The sequence below is a fragment of the Hirundo rustica genome (genome assembly GCF_015227805.2).
Source record: "Hirundo rustica isolate bHirRus1 chromosome 33 unlocalized genomic scaffold, bHirRus1.pri.v3 SUPER_33_unloc_1, whole genome shotgun sequence".
Classification (NCBI taxonomy): domain Eukaryota; kingdom Metazoa; phylum Chordata; class Aves; order Passeriformes; family Hirundinidae; genus Hirundo; species Hirundo rustica.
Window position 1 is genome coordinate 189963 of NW_026690190.1, and position 17924 is coordinate 207886.

The 17924-nt window shown below is 52.2% G+C and overlaps 1 protein-coding gene across 1 annotated transcript; it reads left to right on the top strand.

Annotated features, from left to right (window-relative positions):
* The first annotated feature begins 961 nt into the window (after window positions 1-961).
* Window positions 962-17229, top strand: LOC120747589 (leucine-rich repeat LGI family member 4-like). Its single transcript, XM_058424286.1, has 10 exons — window positions 962-988; window positions 4147-4353; window positions 5607-5678; window positions 7683-7754; window positions 8471-8542; window positions 8619-8690; window positions 9871-10049; window positions 11599-11763; window positions 13438-13949; window positions 15385-17229. The coding sequence occupies exons 2-10, from the start codon at window positions 4154-4156 to the stop codon at window positions 15685-15687; spliced, it is 1647 nt and encodes a 548-aa protein (XP_058280269.1). The 5' UTR covers window positions 962-988; window positions 4147-4153; the 3' UTR covers window positions 15688-17229.
* Window positions 17230-17924: the final 695 nt, after the last annotated feature.

Consider the following 17924-nt stretch of genomic DNA (forward strand, 5'->3'; position numbering starts at 1 on the left):
GAATGGACTGACCCTCCCCATTACTGGGAGGGTCCTGGCCACACCCCATCCCAGTAATGGACCAGTTACAACAGTAATGGAGTGGGAATGGCCTCAGACCCTGCCCCCTCCCAGTTACACCAGTAATGGACTGGGAATGGCCTCAGACCCTGCCCCCTCCCAGTTACACCAGTAATGGATGGGGAACCTCAGCAATTCCCCTCCCAGTAACTCCCAGCAACAGGGTCCCCTCTGTCCCAGTCCCTCCCAGTAACCTCAACACCTCCCAGTTATGTCTCCCAATGCTCTTAGAAACCTCCCCAGTCCCTCACAGTGATCCCAGTAACAGGGTCCCTTTGTCCCAGTGCTTCCCAGTAACTCCCAGTGGTTCCAATAACCCCAGCTCCGTTCCTCCCAGTAATCCCCCAGTCCCTCCCAGCGCTCCCAGTAACAAAGCCGACTCTGTCCCAGTTCCTCCCAGTAGCCCCTCCAGTCCCTCCCAGTAACAAAGCCCCTCTATCCCAGTCTGGCCCGGTCCCTCCCAGTGCTCCCAGTCCCTCCCCTAGTAACTCCCAGTGATCCCAGTAACAGGGGCCCATCTGTCCCAGTGCCCCCCAGCTGCCCCCAGTTCCTCCCAGTAACAGAGGCCCTCTGTCCCGATCCCTCCCAGTCGCCCTTTGAAGCCCCCCAGTGCTCCCAGTAACAAAGCCCCTCTGTCCCAGTCCCTCCCAGTAACAAAGCCACTTTGTCCCAGCCGGGCCCAGCGCCCGCTGCCGACAAGCGGCGCCTTTGTGCGGGCAGGGGGCGTGGCCTCCCACGCACTGTCAATCACGCCATAGATGGGCAGGGCCGGCCCTTTGTGGGCGTGTCCTCCTTCAGGCCACGCCCACCAGGGCGCCGCTGCCGAGCCCGGGGGAGGGGCAGGGGGAAGACCCCGAATTTGGGGAAAGTTTTGGGAATTTTGGGAGGTGGCGCGAGCCCAGGGAGATCCCGAGAGAGCGGAGCAGCAGTGAGAGGGTGGAGAGGGATTGATAGGAATTTTTTTTTTGGATTTTTGGGGGGACGATTTTGGGGGCGATTTTCGGGCGGGTTTTGTAGGAACTCCCTGCGGTTTTTTTGAGGGGGGAATTTGGGGGATTTTGGGCTCAAATTTGAGGCGGGATTTTGGGGTGGGTGGGGATTTTTTGGGGGGGGTTGGATTTCGGGGGAATTCTAGGCGATTTTTTATTTTTTTTTTTTATATTTTCTCCACCGAGTGCCAGTTTTAGGGAGTTTTAGGGCGGGCTCCAACCGTTTGATTTGGGGGATTTTGGGGGTTTTGGAGATTTATTTTGGTTTTTTTTTTTTTTTCTCTGGGGGGGGTCCGGCTTCACGCTGACCTCTAATTTTAGGGCTTTTAAGGGATTTTTTTGAGTTTTTTTGGTTTTTTGGGGGGTTCTAAAAGTTGGGGGGGGGGGCTTGGGTTTGAGGGGTTTTTTTAGGTTTTTTTGCGGGTTTTTCCTCCAAACGCACATTTTAGGGCGGGGCTCCACCCAATCCTATGATTTTGGGGAAAAATACATATATATATGTATTTTTTTTTTTCCTTTCCTTTTTTTTTCCCGGGGGGTCGGGCTTCGCCCTGAACTCTAAATTTGGGATTTTTTGGGGGGTTGGGGTTGGGTTTTTTTTGTTGCTGTTCTGGGGGTTTTTAAATTTTTTGTTGTTTTTGTTGGGGGGCGGGGGGGCTTTTTTTTTTTTTTAAGGTATTTTTTAGAGTTTCTCCCCTGAGCGCTGATTTTAGGGGGGGCTCTACCCTGATTCCTCTCCGATTTTGGGAAATTTCGAGGAATTTTGGGATTTTAGGAGACTTTTTCAGGTTTTTTTGGGGGGGTGCGCGCCACCCGGAGCTCTAAATTTGGGATTTTGGTTTTTTTTTCCAGAGGTTTTTTTCGGTTTTTTAAATACCTTTTTTAGGGTTTTTTGGGGTGTTTTTGGGTTTATCCTCCGAGCTCTGATTTTGGGCAGGGTTTTATGGGGCTCCCCCCAGTCCTCTGATTTTAGGATTTTGGGGCTTTTTTTTGGTGAGAGTTTTTTTTTTTTTAGATTTTGTTTTTATGGTGGGCTCCACCCTGAGCTGTAAATTTGGGCGTTTCTTTAGGGGTTTGGGGGGGATTTTTTTGGCTTTTTTTCGGGGGGGAGGTTTGAGATTTTTTGCGGGATTTTTTGGGGGAGTTTTGGGCTTTTTTTTGGGGGGGTGTGGAGCCCTAAATTTGGGGGGTTTTAGGTGTTATTTGCAATTTTGGGGAATTTTTTGTTTTGGTTTGGTTTGGGGGGGGATTTATTTTTTTTTTCATTTTTTGGTGGATTTTTGGACAATATTTTTGATTTAGAGGGATTTGGGGGGGGTTTAAAAGATTATTTTGAGATATTTTTTCTGGAATTTTTCGGGTTTTCTTTGCGGGGGTTAGAGCCCTAAATTCGTGATTTTTTTAGTTTTTTGTTTTGGTTTGGTTTTTGCTTTTTGGGGTGATTTTCGGGAGGAATTTTTGTGAGGATTGATTTTTAATTTTCGGGGAATTTTGGGGAGGATTTTTTTGGGAATGTTTCAGGTTTCTTTGCAGAGGTTGGAGCCCTAGATTCGTGATTTTTTAAGGATTTTAGGGTGTTTTTTTGCTTTTTGGGGCGATTTTTTGTTGTTTTTTGAAGGATTTATTTTTTATTTTTTGGGAGTTTGGGGGAAAACTTTTTGGATTTCTTTGCAGGGGTTGGAGCCCTAAATTCGAGATTTTTGACTTTTTTTTAGTTTTTTTTCTTTTGGGGGTGATTTTTGGGAGGAGTTTATTGATTTGGGAGGACTGTTTTTTATTATTATTTTGGGGGATTTTTGGGATTTTTTTTAAAATAATTTTTTGCGGGAATTTTCACGTTTTCTTCCCGGGGATGTAGCCCTAAATTCGGAAATTTTTAGGGTTTTGGGGAGGGAGGTTTGCGGTGGTTTTTTGTTCTTTTTTTGCGGGGGAAAGGGGTTTTTATTTTTAATTTTGGGGGAAATTTTTGGGGAAATTTGGGAATTTTTCTCATTTTCCTTTTTCTTTGCCATGGGCAGAGCCCTACATTTGAGATATTTCAGGGTTTTTTTGGGGGGGGGCTCTATTTTTTTTTTTCCCCTTTATTTTTGAGGTGATTTTGGGAGGATTTATTTTATTATGTTTTGGAATTTTGGGTGACTTTGGGGGGAATTTTTGGGGTATTTTTCTTTTTTTTTTTTTTTCTGTGGGTGGAGCCCTAAATTTGGGATTTTTTAGGGGTTTTGGGGTGTTTTATTTAGTTTCTGGGGGGGGGGGGGTTGGAGGATTTTTTTTTTTTTTTTTTGGGAATTTGGGGGAATTTTTTGGGAATTTTTCGAGGTTTTTTTCACATTTTCTTTGTGGTGGGCAGAGCCCTAAACTCGGGATTTTTTTAGGGTTTCGGTTTTTATTTTTTCTTTTTGGGGTGATTTTTGGAGGATTTTTTTTTATTATTATTTTTGGGAATTTGGGGGGAATTTTTCAGGGAATTTTCTGTGAATTTTTCGAGATTTTTTTTTGCATTTTCTTTTTGGTGGGTAGAGCCCTAAATTGGGATATTTTGGGAGGCTTTTAGGGTTTTTGTTTGTTTTGGGGTGATTTTTGGTAGAATTTTTGATTTTTTAGGGGGATTTTTTTAAAAAAATTTTTTTGCAATTTTTAGGGAATTTTCCGGAAGTTTTGCACTTTCTTTGCAGGTGGTGAATCTCTAAATTCGGGATTGGGGGGGAGGTTTGGGTTTTCAGGGCTTTATTTTTTTCTTTTTGAGTGATTTTGGGATGATTTTTGGGATGGGCAATTTTGGGAGGAATTTTTCGGAAAATTTTCAGGATTTTTTTTTTTTTTTTTTTTTGGTGGTGGAGCCCTAAATTCGGGATTGTTTAGGGGTTTGGGGGGGGTTGGGGGGGGGTTTTGGTTTTTTTAATGGGGTAATTTTAGGAAGATGATGTATTTTTATTACTTTGGGGAAATTTGGGGAAAAATTTTCGGGAACTTTTCCAGAATTTTTTGTGAATTTCTGAGAATTTTTCCGTGTTTTCTTTGCCATGTGCCGAGCCCTAAAATCGATTTTTTTTTTGTTTTTGTTTTTACCCTCCCCCTCCTCCCCTCCCATTTTCAGGTTCCCCATGGCCTTACCCCTGCCTCTTCTCACGCTGCTGATTTTTGGAGGGATCCTCCCGGTTTTTGGGGGGATCCCGGTTTTTGGGGGGGTCCCCAGAGGGGGCGGGGCTTGTCCCGGGGGCTGCGACTGTGACCGCGACAGCGCCTGGTGCCGGGGGGGGGGCGGGGGCATCCCCCGGGGCCTCCCCCCCCGCCTGGCCACGCTGTGAGTCCCCTCCCCCTTTTTTGGGGGACCCCTCTCTCATTTAGTCCCCCCTCCCCCCCAGAAAAAAATTTTGGGGCGCCCCGACCTCGTTTTCACATCCCTCCCCCCCGGGAATGGGGAAATGGAATCGTCTGTGGGAATGGCAAAATTCACCCCGGGACCCTCAAATTTGGGACCCCCACCCAAAAAGACCCAAACCCCTCCCAGCACCCCAAATTTGGGACACCCCCCCCCCCCCCCCCAAACCCGCCCTTAATCCTTTTTGGGAACCCCCGAAATTCCCCTGAGACCCCAAATTTGAGACCCCGCCAAAATCCCCCCTGAAACCCCCCAACCCCTTGGGAACCCCTTTGACCCCCAAATTTTGGGACGTTCCCGTTTTTTGGGACCCCCCCTAAACCCCCCCAGGACCCTCTAAATTCCCCCCCAATTCCCCCTCCCCCCATTTTGACCCCACTTTGGAACCTCCCAACCCTCCCCGGGACCCCCAATGGTTCCTTCCAAACCAAGCCCTGCCCCTCGATGATGTCGTCATAAGCCCTGCCCCCACACTGCCTGAGGGGAACTGGGACCAGTTTGGACCAGTTTAGCCCAGTTTCGTCCCAGTTTAGCCCGGTTTAGTCCAGTTTGGCCCCAGTTTAGCCCAATTCGGTCCCAGTTTAGACCAGTTTGATGCCAGTTTAGTCCCGGTTTAACCCACTTTTATCCCAGTTCAGTCCCCGTTTGGTCCCAGTTCCCCCCCAGTTTCCCTCTCAGTTTCCCTGACTCCCATCCCAGTCCCTCCCAGTTCCCCCCCCAATATTCCCCATTCTTCTCGATTTCCCCCCCAATTTCCCCAGTTTTTCCCAAAATTTCCCATTTTCCTCTCACCTCCCCCCGATTCCCAACATTCCTCACATTTTTCCCCCCCAATTTCCCCAGAATTCCCCAATTTCCTCCATTTCCCTTGAATACCCCCAAATTTCTCCCCAGATTTTCCAGTTTCCCCTATTTGTTCCAATTTTTCCCAAATTCCCCCAATTTCCCCAATTTTCTCAAACTCCACAATTCCCCCCAAGTTTTCCCAGTTTTCCCCAATTTCCTCCAAATTTTCCCCAGTTTTCCCCAATTTTCCCCCAAATTTCTCCAATTTTCCTCCAATTTATTCCCATAATTTTCCCCCAATTTTCCCCATTTTCCCCCCAAGTATCCCCTGAATTTCGCCATTCCCCCAATTTTCCCAAATTCCCATTTTTTTCCCCCCCAATCCGCAGCTCCCTGATCCGCTGGGACATCGAGGCCCTGCCTGAGGGGAGCTTCCGGCACCTCCCGGCCCTGACCCTGCTGTGAGTGTCTCCAAAATCGCCCCAAAATTACCCCAAACCACCCCCACGACTCCAAATTACCCAAAACCTGTCCCCAAACCCCCAAATTACCCCCAAACCACCCCAAAATTACCCCAAAATGGCCCCCAAACCCCCAAGATTACCCAAAAGTGGCCCCCACACCCCCAAATTATCCCCAAACGGCCTGAAAATCCCAAAATTACCCCCAAGCCCCCCCCAAACCACAACATTACCCCAAAATGGCCTCTGAACCGTGAAATTATCCCATATATCAGAAAATGTCCCTCAAACTGCCCCCAAACCCCCAAATTACCCAAAAATTGCCCAAAATGGCCCCAGAACCCCCTAAATTACCCCGAAACTGCCCCAAAATTACCTCAAAATGACCCCCAAACCCCAAGTTATCCCAAATATTAAAAAATGGCCCCAGAACCACCCTAAAACCTGAAAGTAATCCCAAAATGGTGCAAAACCCCAAATTATCCCCAAATGGCCCCAAAAACCATCCCCAAACCCCCAGATCACCCCAAAGATCCCAAAATGACCCAAAATGGCCCCCTAGACCCCTAAATTATCCCTAAGATCCCAAAATGGCCCCAAGTGTTCCCAAATGGCCCCAAAATACCCCAAATTGTCCCAAATGACCCCCAAACCACCCCAAAATCACCCCCAAATCATCCCAAAGTTCCCAAAATGGTTCCAATTTACCCCAAAATCACTCCCAACCCCCCAAATGATTCCAAAGCTCCCAAAAATGCCCCCAGATTGTTCCAAGTTCTCCCAAATGCCCCCAAAATGGCCCCAAATGACCCAAAAATCACCCCCAAAGCCCCCAAATCATCCCAAAATGGCCCCAACCCCACCCCAAAACTTTCCTAAATATCAAAAAATGTCCCATCCAGAATCCAGAACTGCCACGAATGGCTCTCAAGCCCCCAAATTACCCCAAATGGTCCTAAATGTTCCCAAATGACCCCAAAATGGCCCTAAATGTCTCCAAATGGTCCCTAAACCCCCCAAATTGCCTCAAATTTCCCCCAAATGTTACCAAATTGTCCCCAATTTGCCCTCAATTATCCCAAAATGTCCCAAGCTATCCCCAAATGGCCCCAAATTATCCAAAAATGGCCAAAATTGTCCCCAAATGGCTCCAAAATGTCCCAGATTTGCCCCAAATGGTCCCAAAATGACCCCAAAATGTCCCAAATTGTCCCTAAATGGCCTCAAGTTGACCCCAAAATGTCCCTATTTGTCCCTGTCCCTAAAATGTCCCAGATTTGCCCCAAATTATCCCAGAATGGCTCTAAACATCCTGAAATTGTCCCAAAATGTCCAAAAATGACCCCAAATGGTCCCCAAATGACCTAAAAATTCTCAAATTCCACAAGAATGTCCCAATTTGGACCTCAAAATGTCCCAGAATTCCCCCAGATTGACATCAAATGACCCTAAAATGTCCCAGATTTACCCCAAATAGCCCCAAATGTCCCCAAGATATCCCAAATTGTCCAAAGATGGTCCCAAAATATCCCAAAATGGCCCCAAAACCTCCTCCAACCCCCCAAATTATTCCAAAGATCCCAAATGATCCCAAATTGTCCCAAAAAGTCCCCAATTGTCCCAAAATGGCCCCAAATTACCCCAAATTGTCTCAAGATGGTCCCAAAGTGGCCTCAAATGATGCAAAAATGTCCAAAAATGGCCTCAAATTCCCTCAAATTGCTCCAAATTTGACTCAAAATGACCCAAAATTCCCCCAAACTCTGAAAATTGTCCCCAAATTGTCCTCAAATTGCCTTAAATTTCCACCAAATTGACACAAAATGTCTCCAAATTGTCCCCGATATGTCCCAAGTTGTCTCTAAATGGCTTCAAATGGACCCAAATTGTCCCCTACTGTCCCCAAAATGTCCAAAAATGGCCCCAAATTGTCCCCAAGTGGCCCCAAATGATCCAAAGATGTCCCCAAATGTCCCCAAATGTCCCCAATGTCCCCAATCCCAGCCTGGTGACTTCGGGGCGCCTGGGGAGCATCGGGGACGGCGCCTTCGCGGGGCTGGGGGCACTGGAGTACCTGTGAGAGACTGGGTTATACTGGGATATACTGGGAGAGACTGGGTTATACTGGGAGGGACTGGGTTATACTGGGATATACTGGGAGAGACTGGTTTATACTGGGAGAGACTCGGGGGATACTGGGATATACTGGTTTATATGGGGTTATACTGGGAGGGACTGGGTTATACTGGGATGGATTTGGGATACTGGTTTATACTGGGTGGGACTGGGTTATACTGGGTGGGACTCGGAGGGAACTGGGAAGGACTGGTTTACACTGGGAGAGACTGGGAGAGACTAGTTTATACTGGTTTATAGTAGTTTATAGTGGGAGGAACTGGGGATACTGGGATATACTGGGATATACTGGGTTATACTGGGAGGGAACTGGGAGGGACCTGGAACAAACTGGGATGGAACTGGTTGTACTGGGATGGACTGGTTTATACTGGGAGGGACAGGGGGAAATTGGGGGGAAACAGAAAAAGTGGGGGGGGACTGGGAGGTAACTGGTTTATACTGGAAGGGACTGGGATAGAACTGGGACAACCTGGGAGGGAACTGGGATGGAAGTGGGGGGGACTGGGAGGGAACTGGGGAGAAATGGGAAAAATTGTGGGGGAAAATGGGGGAAATGGAAGGGACTGGTTTGAATTGGTCTGAACTGGTTTGGACTGGTCCATACTGGTCCATACTGGTTTATACCAGTCCACACTGGTACGTACTGGTGCCAGGTTCATCGAGGACACTGAGCTTGGTGCCATCGCTCCCACAGCCCTCAGGGGGCTCCGGGGACTCCTGTTCCTGTGAGTGTCCCCAGAGTGTCCCCAGAGTGACCCCAAAGTGTCCCCAAGGTCCCCAAGGTCCCCAATGTCCCCACAGGAGTTTGGCCAACAACCGCCTGGAGTCGCTGCCCCGGGGACTCTTCCAGGATTTGGGGACTCTGACCCAGCTGTGAGTGACACTTGGGGACACTTGGGGGATTTGGGGACATTGGGGACATTGCGGGGGGATTTGGGGACTCTGACCCAGCTGTGAGTGACACTTGGGGACACTTGGGGGATTTGGGGACATTGGGGACATTGCGGGGGGATTTGGGGACTCTGACCCAGCTGTGAGTGACACTTGGGGACACTTGGGGGATTTGGGGACATTGGGGACATTGCGGGGGGATTTGGGGACTCTGACCCAGCTGTGAGTGACACTTGGGGACACTTGGGGGATTTGGGGACATTGGGGACATTGCGGGGGGATTTGGGGACTCTGACCCAGCTGTGAGTGACACTTGGGGACACTTGGGGGATTTGGGGACATTGGGGACATTGCGGGGGGGGGAGGGGGGTGCCCCTTCATTGTCCCTTTAGTGCTACTTTGGGGCCATTTAGTGCCACTTGGTGCCACTCTGATGGCCTTTGGTGCCGTTTGGTGACCTTTGATGTCCCTTTAGTGCCACTTAGATGTCCCTTTGAGGCCACTCAGTGTCACTGTGGTGACATTTAGTGCCACTTTGGTGTCATTTGATGCCATTCAGTGCCACTTTAGTGCCACTTGATGTTATTTTTATGCCATTTGAGGCCATTTTGTGTCACTTTGGTGCCATTTAGTGTCACTTAGTGCCATTTTAGTGGTACTTGATGTCCCTTTGCTGCCGTTTGGTGCCACTCGGTGTCACTTTAGTGCCACTTTGATGCCATTTGGTGCCACTCTGGTGGCCTTTAGTGACATTTGGTGGCACTTTAGTGCCACTTGCTACCACTTTAGGGCCACTTGAAGTCCCATTAGTGTGATTTGGTACCACTTGGTGCCATTTGGTGGCACTCTGTTGTCACTTGGTGCCACTTTAGGGCCACTTGAAGTCCCATTAGTGTCATTTGGTGCCACTTGGTGCCATTTGGTGGCACTCTGTTGTCACTTGGTGCCACTTTAGGGCCACTTGAAGTCCCATTAGTGTCACTCTAATGGCATTTTGTGCCATTTAGTGCCACTTTAGAGTCACTTTGGTGCCGTTTGGTGCCACTTTGAGGCGATTTAGTTCCACTTTGGGGCCATTCGGCACCACCTGGTGCCAATTGGTTGACGTTTGGTGCCACTCTGGTGACACTCGGTGCCCCCCCGGTGCCCGCCGGTGTCGCAGGGACCTGCGCGGGAACCCGTTCCGCTGCGACTGTCACCTGCGCTGGCTCCTGCGCTGGCTGGGGACACGGCCCACCCCCAGCCCCCCCGAGGGCGGGGGGCGCTGCCGGGAGCCCCCCCTCCACCGGGACACGCCCCTGGCCCTGCTCAGCCCCCGGCAGCTCCAGTGCCAGCGCCACGGTAAACTGGGTTAGGCTGGGAGGGACTGGCTGGGGACGGGAATTGGGGGGCTTGGGGATGAAAAAAAGGAGAATTTTAGGGGTAAAAATGGGGATTTTTTTTAGAGGAAAAAACGGCATTGGGAGGGAACTGGGAGAGACTGGTTTATACTGGTTTATGCTGAGGTATACTGGGAGGGACTGGGTGGAAAAATCTGGGGGGTTTGGGGTGAAAAATGAAGATTTTAGGTGTAAAAATGGGAATTTTAGGAGTGAGAATGGCTCTGGGAGGGGACTGGGAGGGACTGGGTTTTACTGGGATGGACTGGGTTATACTGGTTTGTACTGGGAGGGACTGGAAGGGGGAAAAATCTGGGGGATTTGGGGTGAAAAATGGGGATTTTAAGGGTAAAAATGGCACTAGGAGGGGATTGGGAGGGACTGATTTATACCGGGTTATACTGGGAGGGACTGGGGGGAAAAATCTGGGTGTATGGGGATGAAAAATGGAGATTTTAGGCGTGGAAGTAGGAATTTTACTGGTTTATACTGGGAGGGACTGGGGGGGAATCTGGTGGTTTTGTGGTGAAAAGTGGGGATTTTAGGGGTGGAAATGGGGGTTTTGTGGGTAAAAATGGCTCAGGGAGGGGACTGGGAGGCATTGGGTTATACTGGGAGGAAAAAAACCCAGGAGGTTTAGGCACAAAAATGACTGGTTTGGGGTGAAAAATGGAGATCTTTTGGGGTGGGAATGGGAATTTTACTGGGTTATACTGGGAGGGACTGGGGGGGGAACTGGGGCATTTGGGGTGAAAAATGGGGATTTTATGGTGGGAAGGGGAATTTTAGGGGATAAAAATGGCACTGGGAGGGACTGGGAGGGATTGGTTTATACTGGGAGGAACTAGGATATACTGGTTTATACTGGTTTATACTGGGAGGGACTGTTAGGAAAAAAACTGGGAGGTTTAGACACAAAAATGGCAGGTTTGGGGTGAAAAATGGAGATTTTAGGGTTGGGAATGGGAATTTTACTGGGTTATACTGGGAGGGACTGGGAGGAAAAAAACCCAGGAGGTTTAAGCACAAAAATGCAGTTTTAGGGCGAAAAATGGAGATTTTGGGGGATAAAAAGGGGACTGGGAGAGACTGGGTTATACTGAGATGGACTGGGATGTACTGGTTTATACTAGGTTATACTGGTTTATACTGGGAGGGACAAAATCTGGAGGGTTTGGGGTAAAAAACGGGCATTTTAGGGGTTAAAATGGGAATTTTAGGGGTAAAAAAGGGGATTGGGTTATACTGGGATGGAATGGGAGGGACTGGGAAGGATATAGGATGGACTGGGTGGTACTGGGAGAGCAAAAATCTGGTGGTTTTCAGGTGAAAAATGGGGATTTTAGGTGTAAAAATGGTACTGGGAGGTGGCTGGGAGTATCCCAAAGCTGTCCCCAGAGCTGTCCCTGTGTCCCCAGAGCTGTCCCTGTGTCCCCAGGGATGTCCCCACGCTGTCCCCACGCTGTCCCCATGTCCTCAGGGCTGTCCCCAAGCTGTCACCATGTCCCCAGAGCTGCGGCTGTTCCAGTCTCTCCCGTTCTCATCGCTCGGGGCTGAGCCCTTCACCCTTGGGGGACACCCGGGGGTGGCCCTGGCCCAGCCAGCGGCCGGAGCCTGCGCCCTGCTGGAGTGGGATCAGCTCGGGGGACGGTTCCGGGCCCCAACCATCATCAACAGTGAGAGAAATTGGGGGGAAAAATGGGAAAAAATGGGTAAAATGGGAAAAAAATAGGGGGGGGAAATGAAAAAAATGGGGGGAAATGAGGAAAAAAGTGGGGAAAAAACAAGGAAAAAATGTGGGGGAAATGGGGGAAGTATGGGGGGTGGGACCAGCTCAGAGGAAGGTTCAGGGCCCCCACCATCATCACCAGTGAGTGAAAGGGGGGAAAAAAAATGGGAAAAACTGTGAACAAATGCAGAAAAACAGGGAAACATGGAGGAAAACAGGGTGGGAGTTGGACCAGCTTGGGGGAAGGTTCAGGGCCCCCAGCATCATCAACAGGGGGGGAAAATGGGGAAAATTGGGAAAATGGGAAGAAAACCAGTGAAAAACTGGTTAAAAACAAGGAAAGCATGGGGGAAGATGAGGTGGGAGTGGGACCAGCTCAAGGGACAGTTCTGGGCCCCCACCATCATCAACAGTGAGAGAAATGGGGAGGAAAATATTGGAAAATGGGAAAAACGGGGGAAAAAACAGTGAAACATGGTTAAAACTGAGGAAGAAAGGGGGAAAATGGGGTGGGAGTGGAACCAGCTCAGGGGGAGGTTCTGGGTCTCCACCATGATCAACAGTAAGAGAAATGGGGGTAAAAATGGGGAAACATGGGAAAAAAAACAGTGAAAAAACATTGAAAAAATGGGGGAGAGATTCTGCCCCCCCCCCCCCCCCCCATCATCAACAGTGAGAGAAACAGGGGAAAAAATGGGGGAAATGGTAAAAAATGGGGGAAAACATGAAAAAAAAACAGGGAAAAAAATAGGAAAAATGGGGAAAAATGAGGAAAAAATGGGGGAAATATGGGAGGGAGATTCCAGCCCCCTCCCCATTATCAACAGAGAAAGAAATGGGGGGAGGGGGGTAATGGGAAAAAAAATGGGGAAAAACAGGGAAGAAATGGGGGAAATACGGGGGGGAGATTCCATGCCCCCATCAGTGAGAGAGATGGGGAGAAATAATTGGAAAATGGGGGGAAATAGGGGAAAAAATGGGGATTTTTGCTACAAAAATGGGGGAAATGGGAAAAAATGGGGTGAGTGACACCAAAATAGAGCCAGAGGACACCAAAAGGGACAGTGAGACCCCATAAATGGCCTTGAGGACCCCAGAAATTTGCTGAGAGTTCCCAAAATGGCCTTGGGGAGACCAAAGCCATCACCCCAATGTCCCCAACATCCCCCAAAGTGCCCAATGTCTTTAATGATCCAAATGTCCCCAAGGTCCTCAAGGTCCCCAATGCCTCCAGTGCCCCCAATGTTCCCAAGGTCCCCAAAATCTCCAGTGTACCCAGTGTCCCCCAGATCTCCAGTGACCCCAATGTCCCAATATCTTACAGGTCCCCAGTGCCCCCAAGGACCCGAAGGTCCCCAGTGTCCCCAAAGACTCCAGTGTCCCCAGTGTCCCCCAGATGTCCAGTGCCCTTAGTGCTCCCAATGTCCCCAATGCCCCCGATGTTCCCAAAGGTCCCCACAGTCCCCAAATGTCTCAAAGGCTCCCAACAGCCCCAAATGTCCCCAAATGTCTCAAAGGTCCCCAATGCCCCCAGGGCTTTCCACTTTCCTCAATGCCCCTGATATCCCTGACATCCCACTGTCCTTCATGACCCGCAAATGTCCCCCTGCTGTCCCTGCAGGCTCCTCCCCGGTGGCTTGCCACCCCCTGGCAGTGGGCGACACCCTGCTGGTGGTGGTGGCCCAGCTCGGTGGCGGCTCCTGGGTTTGGCGGCGCTCGGGAGGCCCTGGCTCGCCCTTCGTGCGCCACCAGTCGCTGGGCTCGGGCCACCTGCGCCGTCCCCACGCTGTGGCGGCCGCACACCTGGGCGGCCACCTCTACCTGGGTGTGGCCGACAGCTCCAAAGGTGGCACCAGCACCGTGTTCCGCTGGGCTTCCGGAGGGTTCTACCCGCACCAGACGCTGCGGCCGTGGCGCCGCGACACCCACCTGGAGTTCCTGGAGTTGGGCGGGCGGGCGGCGCTCGTGGTGTGCAGCACGGCGAGGAGGCCGCTGGTGTACCGGTGGAGCGGCAGCGGCTTTGTGCCCCACACCGACATCCCCCACGTGCCGGACGTCTACGCGGCCAAGCACTTCCGAGCCGCGGGTGGGGTCTTCCTGTGCCTTACCAGATTCCTGGGAGATGCCAAGGTGGTGAGGGTTGGGGTTGGGGATGGGGATGGGGGGTGGTGCAGGGGGAGTTGGTCAGGATCGTGGGGTTGTGGGGTCAGCAGGGTCATGTGGTCATGAAGGGTCATTGGGGTCATGGGTGGTCATCAGGGTCATGGGGTTATGGGTATTTGGGGTCATGGGGTTCTGAACATCAGGGTCATTGGGGTTATGGGGGTCATCAGGGTCATATGTTAAGGGGGTCCATTGAGGTCATGAGGGGGATCATCATGGTCATGGGGGTCATCAGAGTCTTGTGGTTATGGGGGTCAGTTGAAGTCTTGTGGTCATGGGGGGCTAGCATGGTCATCAGGGTCACAGGGGTCATCAAGGTCATGGGTCTGTGGAGGGTCATCAAGGGTCCATCAGAGTCCATCCATGTGGTCATGGAGGTCATCAGGGTCATGTGGTGGCCACCAGGGTTGTGATGGTCACCACATGACTCCGGGGGTTCATCAGGATCACATGACCCCACCTCTGACCCCCTGACTCCACATGGGAAAAAAGGGGAAAACAGGAGTGATTACCCCTTCCCCCACCCTATGACCCCATCACCTCCCCTTGACCCCATGACCCCATCCCCCATTCCATGACCCCAACACCCACCCCATGTCCCTTCAGCTTTCACCATGTGTCTCCTGGTGTCCCCTCATGTCCCCATCTCCATGGTGACGTGATGGCCATCATCCCCATCCCCCACCCCATGTCCCCATGACCCCACACCCCCATGTCCCTATGCCCCCATGTCCCCATGAGTCCATGACCCCACCACATTACCCCATCCCGCACCCCATAACCCCATGGTCCCATCCCCACCCCACCATCCCCCTGCCCACCCCATGACCCCATGTCCCACCCCATGACCCCATCCTCCATGCCATGACCCCATGTCCCACCCCATGACCTAATGACCCCATAACCCCATGCCCCTATGTCCCCATGTCTCACCCTGTGACCCCATCCCATGACCCCACTCCATGCCCCCATGACTGCATAACCCCATAACCCATCCCATGACCCCATGACCCCATCCCATGATGCCATGTCTCACCCCATGACCCCATCACCCCACACCCCCATGTCTGACCCCACGTCTCCATGACCCAATCACCCCATGCTTCCATGACCCCACGATCCCCATGTCCCACCCCATGACCTTATCACCCACCCCATGACCCCATGTCCACATGTCCCGCTCCATGACCCCATGCCCCCAGCCTGACCCCTCTGTCCCCTCTGACTCATGTGACCCCTGTGTTCCCTCTGTCCCACGTGTCCCCTGCGTGACCCATGTCCCTTGTCCCCTGTGTCCCGTGACCGCTCTGTCCCATGCGTCCCCTGTGACTCCTCTGTCCCCTCTGTCCCACGTGTCCCCTGCGTGACTCCTGTTTCCCCTCTGTCCCCTGTCCCTGCTGTCCAGGTGATGCGCTGGGAGGGCTCCATGTTCCGCGAAGTGCAGCAGGTGCCGGCGCGCGGCTCGCTGGTCTTCCAGCCGCTGGTCCTGGCTGGCCACCGCTACGTCCTGCTGGGCAATGATTTTGCCCCAAGCCGCGTCTTCCGCCTGGGCGCCACCGGACGCCTGGAGCCTGCACAGGACCTGCCTGCGCCCACGCCACGCGCCTTCGTCCCCGTCACTGCCGGACACCGGCACTTCCTGCTGGCCACCAGCTTCAAGGGCGCCACGCAGATCTACGCCCACGTCACTGAGGATGTGGGGACGTGAGGGGACAGCTGTCCACAGTGGCCACCGTGTCACTGTGGACATCAGGACATGAGGGGACATCATGGGGACAGCAGCCACTGTGTCTCTGAGGATGTGGGGACATGAGAGGACAGCATGGGGACTATGTGGTGGCATCTCAAGGGATGTGGGGATGGTGGCCACCATGGCATCATGGAAATGAGGACATGATGGGACACCATGGGGACACGTAGTGGCAGCTGGAGGGATATGGGGCCAATGGTCACCATGTCATCGAGGATGTGGGGATGTGAGGGGACAGCGGCCACTACATTACTGTGGACATCAGGACATGCAGGGACAGTGTGGGGTCAATGATCACTACAGTGTTGGGGAGATGGGGACATTGGGGGAGATCATGGGGACACGTGGTGGTGGCTGGAGGGACATGGGGACAATGGCCACCATGGCATCATGCAGCTGGGGACATTAGGGGACATGTGGTGGCTGCTGGAGGGACATGGGTATGGTGGTCACCATGTCACCATATAGATGGGGACATGAAGGGTCAGCTGGGGACATGGGGATGGCAGCTGGAGTGACATGAGGATGGCAGCCCCCGAGTCACCATGGAGATGGGGACATAAGGGGACATGTGGTGGCGGCTGGAGGGATGTGGGGATGGCAACCACCACGTCACTGAGGATGTGGGGATGTGAGGGGACAGCTGGGGACAGCAGCCACCATGTCACTGTGGACATCAGGACATGAGGGGATGGCTGGGGACAGTGGCCACTACATGACCTAGGACATGGGACATGAGGGGACAGTGTGGGAATGCGTGGTGGTGGCTGGAGGGACATGTGGATGGTGCCTACAAGAGCATCATGGAGATGGGGACATGAGGGGACACCATGAGGACACATGGTGGCAGCTAGAGAGACGTGGGGACTGTGGTCACTAGGGTGTTGTGGAGATGGGGACATCAGGGGACATGTGGTGGCATCTCGAGGGATGTGGGGATGGTGGCCGCCGTGGCATCATGGAGATGGGGACATCAGGGGACACTATGGGGAGACATGGTGGCGGCTGGAGGCACATGGGGACAATGGCCACCATGTCACTGGGGATGTGGGGATGTGAGGGGACAGCTGGGGACAGTGGCCACCATGTCACTGTGAACATCAGGACATGAGGGGACAGCATGGGGACAATGGTCACTATGGTGTTTTGGAAATGGGGACATAAGAGGACATCATGGAGACACATGGTGGTGGCTGGAGGGACATGGGGATGGTGGCCACCATGGCATCATGGAGCTGGGGTCATGATGGGACACCATGGGGACAGTGGCCACCACATCACAGTGGACATCAGGACATGAGGAGACAGCACGGGGACATGGGACATTGGGCACGGCAGAGCTGAGGACGTGAAGGGACATCAAGGGGATGTGTGGTGGCAGCTGGAGGGACGTGGGGATGGTGACCACCATGTCACCATGGAGATGGGGACATCAGGGGATACTGTGGGGACATCAGGGAGCACTGTGGGAACGTCAGGGGATGCAGTGGGGACACATCAGATGTCATGGTGGGGGGGGGAAGGGACAGTGGCACCTCTGGGGACACTTGTGGGGGGGCACATGGCAGCAGTAACCACCACAGTGGGGAGGTGGGGACATGAGGGGACACCTGGGGGACACAAGGGGACACTGTGGTCACCTGAGGGATGTGGGGACGTTGACTGGACAGCAGCAGGGACCTGGGGCCACCCTCAGCCAATGTCCCTGAGGCCGCCGGTAAGCCAATGTCCCCCTTGGCCTCATGTCGCTTCCTGGAGCCACTATCCCCAAGGCCACCATCATGTCAAAGTCCTCTCCTGGTGCCACCATAACCCCGATGGCCCCAAAGCCACTGTCACCTCACTGTCCCCTCTTGGTATCACTGTTGATCCAATGTCCCCAATGCCACCAGTGACTCAATGTCACCTCCTGGTGTCACCAATGCCTCGACGTCTCCAGGGCCACAATCATTGAGCCAATGTCCCCAAGGCCACTGGCACCCAATGTCACCAAGGCCTTGTATCACCTCACTGTCCCCTTCTGGTGCCACTGTTGATCCAATGTCTCCAAGACCACCATCACTCAATGTCACCCTTGGCTTTGTGCCACCTCCTGGTGCCACCATTGCCCTGATGTTCCCAAGGCCACCAGTGACCCAATGTCCGCAAAGTCACTGTCACTCCAATGTTACCATTGGCTTAGGGTCACCTTCTGG